This window comes from Sinocyclocheilus rhinocerous, unplaced genomic scaffold (assembly GCF_001515625.1).
Source record: "Sinocyclocheilus rhinocerous isolate Xijiao unplaced genomic scaffold, SAMN03320098_v1.1 scaffold623, whole genome shotgun sequence".
NCBI classification, from domain to species: domain Eukaryota; kingdom Metazoa; phylum Chordata; class Actinopteri; order Cypriniformes; family Cyprinidae; genus Sinocyclocheilus; species Sinocyclocheilus rhinocerous.
Genome location: NW_015644631.1, coordinates 1,885,092 through 1,895,066, shown reverse-complemented (window position 1 = coordinate 1,895,066; position 9,975 = coordinate 1,885,092). Strand labels below are relative to the sequence as shown.

The 9,975-nt window shown below is 40.1% G+C and overlaps 1 protein-coding gene across 1 annotated transcript in view; it reads left to right on the top strand.

Annotated features, from left to right (window-relative positions):
* The window catches only part of LOC107758686 (kin of IRRE-like protein 3), a 155,702-nt gene that overhangs the window by 120,796 nt on the left and 24,931 nt on the right, over positions 1–9,975 (top strand). The window contains exon 6 of the mRNA XM_016576485.1: positions 7,460–7,565. Within this exon, the coding sequence (XP_016431971.1) occupies positions 7,460–7,565 (106 nt within the window). The remainder of the gene's footprint in view (positions 1–7,459; positions 7,566–9,975) is intronic.

Genomic DNA, 9,975 nt, shown 5'->3' with positions numbered 1-9,975 from the left:
CAGTAGCCCTTCAGACCACCTCGTGCCTGAATGGCAGGGCGTATGTGGCAGCGGGTCAGGCTGGTGGTGTTTTGCACACCATGGCGATGTTACAAGCCTATCAGGCTGACTTGCTGAAGGATTTGGATAAGGGCAGAGATTTGTCACCTGAGGCGGTCGAAGAGCTACGCTGCACCACAGATTTGGCTCTCCGCGCCACCAAGCAAACTGCTGCTGCCATTGGCTGTTCAATGGCGGTGATGGTGGCTACGGAGAGACATCTGTGGATCAACCTTGCGGCCTTCGGAAGAAAGAAAAATACTTTCTCCTTGACGCTCCGCTTTCGCCGACCGGGCTTTTTGGGACTTCCGTCGAGGCGGTTGTGGAGAAGTTCAGGGAGGCGAAAGCACAATCGGCTGCTTTCAGGAAATTTATTCCTTGGCGCTCCAAATCCTCTTCTAAGGGGGGGATGATCGGTCTAGAGCTGAGGCTCATAGACAAGATCAAAAGTCATGCGTCTCTAACTGCTCCCCACCTCCCATTAGGAGTCAGCAAGGGAAGCCAAGGATCTCAGGAACGTGCTAGATAAAAGGCGCGGCCATCTTCCACATCCCGAGGCTGGCTCTTCCTGATCATCATTATCCTACCCATGTGTTGCTGGCCATTGCTTTTATCAGGCTCTGTTTCTGGACTAATGATGTTTTATGTGTTCGCTCTGAGGGAATCATTTACTGATAGTCTGAGTGTCCCTTTTGTGAGTTTCCGGCCAATAACACAATGGTTCGCTAGCCTATGGGACTGACCCGGTTTGGGGACCCGTGTATTATAGCCATCTGAGGATGGTTATATTCCAGCCCTGTTGTGGCAAGATTTTTTTACCTAAAATACAGCCATCTGAGGCTGGCTGTGTTTTTACCTGCAATTAACCCTTTCCAGACCATAGCTGTCTGAGGATAGCTGTTTGGTAGCAGTGCTGTCCCTTGCTGCAATTGCAGTGGTCCCCTTTCCTGGAGAAAAGATAGTTATCTGAGGATAGCTGTCTGCTAGCTCGGGCCCTGCTTAGAGATTAAGTAGAGCCACCTCTTGAGCCTTTACCTAGACAGTGCTGTCTACCCTCTTGGGTTTAAGTAGATAGCCCACTCTCTGTAGTCTGGGTAGTTCGGTCGGTCCCGCTTCTGGTAGCCCCTTCCTGAGTACATAGCTATCTGAGGATTTCTATGTGCTAGCTCTGTGATTGCTCTTCTTCTTTGGGTTTTTAAGTAGCAGTCTCCTGAGCCCTTGCCTAGACAATGCTGTCTCTCCTGCTAGAGTTGTAAGTAGATATCCCACTCTCTGTGGTCTGGGCAGTTCTGCAGGAAGGTCTCGCCTGGCTATCTAGGCTAGCTGTGTATTGTTTTCTGGGCCCAGTTGCATAAACTTAGCCTCTATGTTAAGACAGTGTCTTAAGTACTAGTCTGACCAACTAGCAGTTAACCAAAGGGTAATCAGTCTTATTTTTTGGATTCAACTTAGACTAATCTACATTTTTATTTAAGTAAATAAAAAAAAATATGAGCTGCCTTAAAGAAAAAATTAGCTGACTAACTTTTAAGACTAGTCTAAACCTTTTAAGCAACCGGCCCCTGGTCTACAAGCCTTCATAAGACCCTCATTATATAGCTATCTGAGGATAGCTATGTTCTAGCTCAGCAGCTATTTCTCCTCCGTGATTTAAGTAGCAATTTTTTCAGCTTCTTTAGAGGCTTTCTATTTAGCCTCTTCAGTGGTCTTCTGTATCCAGGCTAATATTGTTCACATAGCATAGCTATCTGAGGATAGCTGTGTTCCTACTTGGGTGGGATGTTCCCCTTGATCTAATTGGGTTCCCCCATTTCTGCCAAGTTGCATGAGCGGCCCGTGGCATCAGTGGCATGGCCCCTTTCTGAGGAAAGGCTTGGTGTATGTTTGTCGCTTTCTTGGTGCTCTCACACCAGGTGGACAGGCATGCGCCTCGGCACGGCTTGGTTGGATTTCGTTCCCCAATGTGCCCCCTAGGGGGCGCAGCGTGGAGTTCCCTAGAAGGGGAACATCTCAGGTTACGCATGTAACCATGGTTCCCCGAGAGGGAATGAGACACTGCGCCCCCTTGCCATGCCTTCGGTCTGCCTGTTTACGTCTCCTTCAGACAGCTAATTGGATGACGCTTTTATACTTCCGGGCACCCCGCCTATGACGTCATGGGCCAGGTGGACCAATAGATTGGCATTGTTTCACACGCGCTTCAGACACCGGTCATGCAGGCTGTATTCCCCAATGTGCCCCATAGGGGGCGCAGCGTCTCGTTCCCTCTCGGGGAACCATGGTTACATGCGTAACCCAAGACATTTGTACTGTATTGAAATAAATTTAACCTTAAGCATAAGAAACATCTTTTAAAAACATTATTCCACACTTTTGATTGGTAGTGCATGTGTAAGTCAGTGAAATTGCCACAAATAAGCTAACTGCTACTGTCAAGATTCATTTAGCTCACGATTCATGAAGGCTCACTTTAACTTCCCTTTAGCCATCTTTATCAGAATAATTTACGCCGTGTCTAACCTGAGCCCATGCGCTCTGGCTTTTGAGATGTGGCAGGTCTAACGCGAGGAAGCAGTTCAGTGAAGTGGAGACCCTGCTGTAGGCCACACACTGGAAGAGCATGTGCTGGGTAAATAAGTGATGACAGAGCAGAGAGGTGCTAGAACCTTTGGGCCACAGCGGCCCATGGGGAGCTTCAACCGGCACCAGGAGCGTTTCCTGACGCTTCATGTCATCAATATTTATAAAAGACAGCTGTTAAGTGAGGTGCGATGAAGAAAATGTGTTTTGTGGCAGAGTTTGAAGAGCTGGCAAAAGTTGTTTTCCACTGTTTACAGAGATTATTTACTGAAAACGCTTTCATTATATCTCACATGCTGTTTTTTCAATTTATCCATCTCTGTAGGTAATTGCCCAACAACAACAGATATATAGTGCGCTGGCCTGATCTAATACAGTGACGTGAAAGAGTTGCAAGAGTTCATCAGTGGAATGGAAGAATGTTTAGATTTCATTTCGTCTGAAGTTTTTGCATTCCGCCTAAAGTGTACCACTAATAAACAATGCTGATCTGTGGGTACATGAGTCACCAGTGACCTAAATAAGCGTGTTGCTTTTCACATTTCTGCTATACTCTGGCCCTTCTCTTCATACCAAACAGAAAACATTTGCTCCTAATCATATACTGTATAAGCTCTTGGCTGTGAAAGCACTGCCCTATTTATCAGGGTTCCTGCAGAAACAGCTTCATCTATACTGACCCTGCTGTGAATCACAACCATTGCTCTATGACCACTTGGGTCGTCCTTCTGAACAACAATGATCTGGATCATAGTGAGCCACAAAACCCTTTTGTATTTTGTAGCTGTCTTTATGTATGTATGTGTGTGTGTGTGTGTGTGTGTGTATGAGGAAGGGAGCAATTAAATTACACGCGCTCCTTCTTAGCCGAGGGCAATTATTCTAATTACCAGAAAGTGCAATCAAAAATACAAACGCAAACAAAAATATAACGTACAAATAGGCAGAAAACGAAATATTCCTTCCTAGCAGCAAGTAATATATATGTTATATATATGTATATATTTATACAGTAAAAATAAATTGAAAATTGAGACGTAATTTAACACGTTAATGGTAGTAATATGATGGACAGTGCACATAATATAGTAATTTTGTGGAATTTCTATTAATTCACTGAGAACTAAAAGTTCTTTCAGGCACCAGAAATGCTATCAGGTATTAGGTGGACTAAATGTGCCATATGGAATTCTTCATGAAATCAGCTGTACCAGCATCAAACCAGAATAAACCAACCAGGTCCACTTTGTAAATTCAGAGCGGTTTTAGCCGATCTGTTCAGCAGGGAAACCATTTCTTTCTCTGTGCACTTCTTTAATCAGTTTGACCCTGAGCAGATGGTCTTCCAATGGTCTTCCAGAGTTAAGGGCTTGTATCATTCCTCACTGATATGGGTGCTACTTTTTAATTAGTCTGACACCCTTTTCGAGACTATTCTAGATTCCATTGATTATTTCCATGGAAGCGGACGTTTAAAAAAAATGACTTGACGATGGTGAGTAATGGAAATTTTGAGAAGTATCTTGGTGGTTCCTCTTCTCACAACACCATTCGATAAGGATCTCTGGACTCTACCAATCTTCGTAGGCTAGATGCACAAATTAATCTGCAACGTGTTGACATTCACATCTCCAACACTCTCCTTCTTCCATTCACATGTTCTCTCTCTTTAAAGGTCATCAATGCCTCTGAACCACATTCAGTAATTAAAACTTCCCCATTAAACAACACGTTTCATATTTCATTAAAGCGTTCTCAAAGCTAGCAGCCCACATCAATCCGCGTCCACACTTCACTTTATCCCCTTTCGGTTTTCCTCCCTCTTACGACTCAAAAGAGATTTGGCTTTATCGTAAAGGCGGCTAATATTCTTCACAGCAAGTGCCGCCGATAATGTCGTCTGACCCTTTGCTCGAACGTGGCGTGAAGTTCTTTCACGCCGTTAGCTCGTGGACCTCGGCGCACTGGTTCGTTTAAGAATTAGCACCCAGGAGAGCGGCTCTCCGCTTCTCAAGGTAATTGCCTTGTAAATAAGAGTGGTTTTGAAACAATGCTGTTTGTTAGGAATAATTATTGACCACATGTGCACATGGAGCCGTGTCTGGAGGCCTCTCGTGAGCTCCTGTCGGGTGAACGCACTCACTCCACACAAAGGAAACCGACAAGAGGTGCTTTATCAAGCTCAAGGAAACACTCACTCGCATCCCCCCTCGAGTCCTCCATCCAAAATAGATGCAGGCCTCTCTGTTTAGAGGACGTGGAGGTTTTGGTTGCATATTTGCATGTGACTCTTTTTCAGATTTATAGAAACCTAGAAACCTCCCTAAATATCCTAGTGATTTCTCAGTCCAGCGCAAACTTCATTTAATATGAATGACCACAAATCAATGTTGATTCTGTACTAGCTGAGGACCAGGTATGTTTTCGAAGAAACTCATGTGGACTAATTGCACTGAGCCTCGTGACGTAATTTCATTTTCAAATATTGCAGCTTGTTAGATTTGCTCTAAATGCCACTTAAAATGAGTGTCAGCAAGAAGATTGTATAGGATCAGAACTAACCTTTATTTATATGTATTGAATTTTTAATCACTATACAGTGTCATTTTTTAATTGACAGGTTCACTACATGTAAATTACATGTTTATGCCAAAATTCTTAATTTATATTGTAAAGACTGGATTATACAAGATTATTGTATTATACAATTGCTGGCTTTGTAAAAGCATTCAGATTAAAACTTTGCATAAACAACTGACGATCACACGCTACCAGACTTCCAAGTCATTCTGAACACAACAAATTCACGCAAAGACATAGCTAGGAGATATCTGACAAATGGAAGCAATGTGTTTTCTAAAACCAGCTCAAATATCAAACATGTTTGCAAACGTGTTTCCTGATGGAATCATGATTTTCAGTGAAATCTGTTCATTCAGACTGTTCAAAATCTGCAAACTGGCTCTGACTTTCCGCAACTAGCGTCAACTTGTCAGAACCTGCAAATTTGGGCAGAAATCTGTATAAAAGTTGTGTAGTGCATTCCAGCCTTAAGTAATAGCACTGTCTACATGTTATTGTTTAGGATTAATTACGTATTTGTAGCTTGATACATGTATTTAACATTCATTTTAAAAGACTGGAATAAGAGCACCAATGCACACATTAAAAACTTGTTTATCAGTAAAATTCATTTAAAAATGGACATCAAAATGTACACAGAGAAAAAAAGTTGGTGTAGAAAAATTTTAACTCAGAAATTACTAATCAATTTCACAATTAATTACAAAAAAATTAATTGTGTAAGTAACATAATTAAATGTGATATTTTGAAGAACAGTAAAAAGAATTTAAAAATATTATTTTCTTGTAATCTTTGTTTTGTTTACAACTTTGAAAAATCATTTTATTTTTATTTTTATAATGACCAGTAAGTAAAGCAACACTGTTAATGAGAAGATGAACATTGGACTGCTGGAGGTTAGGTGGGAAACACCTTTTTATTTATTAACATTTATTTATTTATTTATTTTCAGAATCCACCCTTGGAAAATACAATTTAACATTTCGGCTGGTTCAATTGTTTTAATCAACTGACAGCCCTTAAAAGTAGTAATAATCTGCATTCTCCTGAGTAACTTACAAGGTGCACTGAACAGAAATGTCTGAGGCGTAATAAGTAAAACATGGATGAAGTTTGGGCAAGTAGTCCATTTCTCATTTGCTAACCACTCGCGCTGTATCGCTGTTGTTGTTTCTCTAATACGTTTAAATGTGCTGCTTCTTCCTTTCAGTGTTTTGCAGAAAGGCTGCAGGTTAGTTTTAAATGACTATTCCCACGCCATAAGGCATTATGAATGAAACATCTGTTCCAGGTACAAATACGTTGGGTGAGTGACGGGAGCAGATTGCTAATGAGAAATCAGACCCAGCGCTGTGTATGGGCTTTCCAGAGGCCTCTAATCACATTCAGACCTGTGGGAGGTGACAGATCTGTCCACTGCGCTTTGACAGGACTGGGGCAGATTGTAGAAGCTTTTCCCATATTAAAGTTTCAGGATTTTGGGGGGGAAAACAGCAGGGAGAACCACTGCTGTCTGGAATCGCTGTGAATTGTCGGTATGTCGCTGATGTTTCTACCGCTGGCCTAGTTAATGTCCAACATGCCCTGTGTCCAAACAAACACACGGCACAATCATGCTTTCACAGACAGTTCCTTCAGCCTCGAGAGTGTCAGCGCCTGTCTGTCCGCTGTCACTTCCTGTCTATCTGCTGTCAGTCCTGTCTGTCTCTTCGGGTTTGGGTGTGTGTAATTTGGAAGGAGTGAACGGAAGCCAACTCTAGCGAAGTGGGATAGCCTTGATCCAACCTATAAATTTCAAGCATATTTCAAACTTTCTTTTGTTTTAATTGAAAACCGTTTTTAACGAGAATTCCAGCACTGCATTAAACTCAACTAAATAAAATGTAATTGTCGTCTGAAATGGCTCGATAAAAAGTCTGATGGTAAATACCGCTTTTGCTTAATGTGAATTTGGCTGCTGTTTGTTTAATTCGTGTAATCAATCTATTTGTTCATTTCACCAAAAACTCTCTTTAATCATGCTCATTTTAAAAGTTGTTTAAATTCTAATTCAGCAATTAGAAGGCAAGTTACAGCGCCAATTAATCTTAATGCAAAGTAGCTCCCATTACCGAGAAAAAGAATAATCAAGCCGTTCCCACTTTTTAGAGTATTTTTAGTTTGTTCTTTAATCCGCAATTAATCTTTCTGACGAGTGTTTATTAATGAGTGTTTTGCGGGAAAGATGAAGATGACCGACCCTCTCTGCTCCTCCAGATTTCCCACTGGTGAACCTCTCTGTGGAACCGCAGCCTGTTCTGGAAGGCAATCTGGTCAAGTTCCACTGTGCCGCTAAAGCGAATCCCCCTGTCACTCATTACAGGTGAGAGCTGACACACACACATGCACATAGACCAGAAACTGGTTTTCTTTCTCAGAATCTCATTCTTTCACTCTCCCGATGTTTTTCTCCTGATGCCTTCACGGAAAAACCACATGAATTTCACATGCGAACACATGTTCATCACGTATGCATGCAAAGCAGCATGATAAATTAATGTGTTTTTGCTTAAACGCGTGATCATATGGAAATAGCAACTGAGGCACGTTGTGACATATTGAGAGCTTGTGCTCTAAAACCACCCAAAATCATATGCACATGTAGTAATTTAAAATTCATGTTTTTTTCTGTATACTTTTACTTTTACATTACTTTGTTTAAAAAAATGGTGCTTATGAATTGCTTATGATTAGCTTATGAATAATAATTAAATTGTGATACAGTATTTGTATTTGATTAAAATGAACTTTTTTAGTTATTTTATCTATTTTTATTAAATGAATGCATATGTTTTGGTGCACTTTTTAAACTCCAAGTCAGCATATTAGAATGATTTCTGAAGAATCATTTGACACTGAAGACTGTAGGAATAAATACATTTTAAAATATATTAAAATAGAAAACAGTAATATTTTACAATATTACCATTTTTACTTGATAACAGACTTCCAAACATAAAAAAAAAAAAAAAACGTACTGGCCCCAAAGTAAAAACTTTTATAACAGTTTAATATTTATATATTTATTTTAAAATCATTTAATATTTTAATATATTATATGTAATTAATAATATTATGTAATTATTAAGGGAATCATTCAAGTGCTCAATTGTTTTTGATCATTTCATCCTGAAAACTTCCACTGTTTCAGACGTAACCTGTAGGTCAGGAACACGCTTTTTTTTTTACATTTTGGTTTGTGATTTCACTGAAAAGTCTTCAACATATATAGAGAGACAGTGTCACACATAACATCTTTTTAATCAGCGTAGAGCGAGAGATGATCTCATCTGCCGCCCCATCAGAGTTTCATACATTATTCATGCCAGAGAGGTCTAAAGAAGCACACACACCAGACTCTTGTGCCTGTGCCCTCAGCCAGCTGGACAAAGAATCTCCAAAGCTCAGAGGACACTGTGTGTCTCCTGTCCCTTGACCCACTGCAGCAGGCTTCAGATGCATGCTGTGCCACAGACCAAATGTAATGTCATGAAATCATCAATCAAGCGTGAGGAAGCTCTCCACACGGAGACTGGCTTCTTGGAGAAACACAGCATTTGAATTCACACTGCAGGAACACAGAAGCCCAACTAATTACGAAGAAAGTCATTACTGATTGCGGGAGATTTCCTGTGGGCATTACACCGTTCCTCTGAGAGGATTAGAGCTGCCTCACTAGAAAGAGGAAGGATTATTTTCACTAGCCAATATTTTATTCATTTTCATTTTGTTTACATAAATATGGAAATTAATTTAACTTTGTTTTTTTTGTTTTTTTGTAAGACAAAATGTAACATTTCTTATTGGAGGCGTCCGGTCCAGCCGCTCACAGAAATAAAACCCATCACTGTCCTCCTGTGGCATTTGAAATGAGATTAGTGAAGCTGTAAATTAATTAGCAGAAATAAAGCCTTTATGTTCGGCGGTCATGATGGCCATTTAAGACCCTGAGTATTTTTCATTCATGGCTTTTCATAATTGTGCAGAGCAGTTTTTATGTCTAATGGAATCTGACGTGATCTCATAGCTCCACTAGTGATCGGCTCGTATGGATTTTTCAGTGGCTGATACCAATACAGTGGGGTGCAAAAGTAGCATTTTTACCCATTTTTTCATTCCAAATTATTTTATAAGCTTAATTTGAGTGAATAGAATGGACATGAATTAGTATGTCCTATTTGAATGACTTGAACCTTTGAACTTTAGATTCTTGGTGTAGAACCTGATGATTTTAGAACATCTTGTGTTTCAATGAAAATCTCGGACCATTTGTAAAAATGGAGATCATGAACAATGTCATATATTTTCTGATTTGATTGGTGACCTACAAATAGTGCAGAATAATATTTAAAACATATAAGTCACTACTTCTCCCACATTTAAATTCAGTGTTTTTAATCATATTTTCAGTGTAGATTCAGACTTTTGAACCCACTTTAAACAAGAATTTAAAAGTGATGGATATAATATTTATCCATATCACCACAAATGATATGGATATAAATATCCTGACATTAAAGGTGCTGTATGTACGTTTTTGACTCTACTAAAGCATAAAAATACCATAATATGTTTGCAGATATTTAAGAAACGTGCTAAGTTAACATACTTGTTTATCTGAAAAACAATGCTACAGTCAGTTATTCTCCTTTGAAAATGTGCGTTCCGGGCCAGAATGTCGGTCTCTGTTTTGGTTTGTGAAACCCACCCACTGCCAGTTTACCCAATTGTAT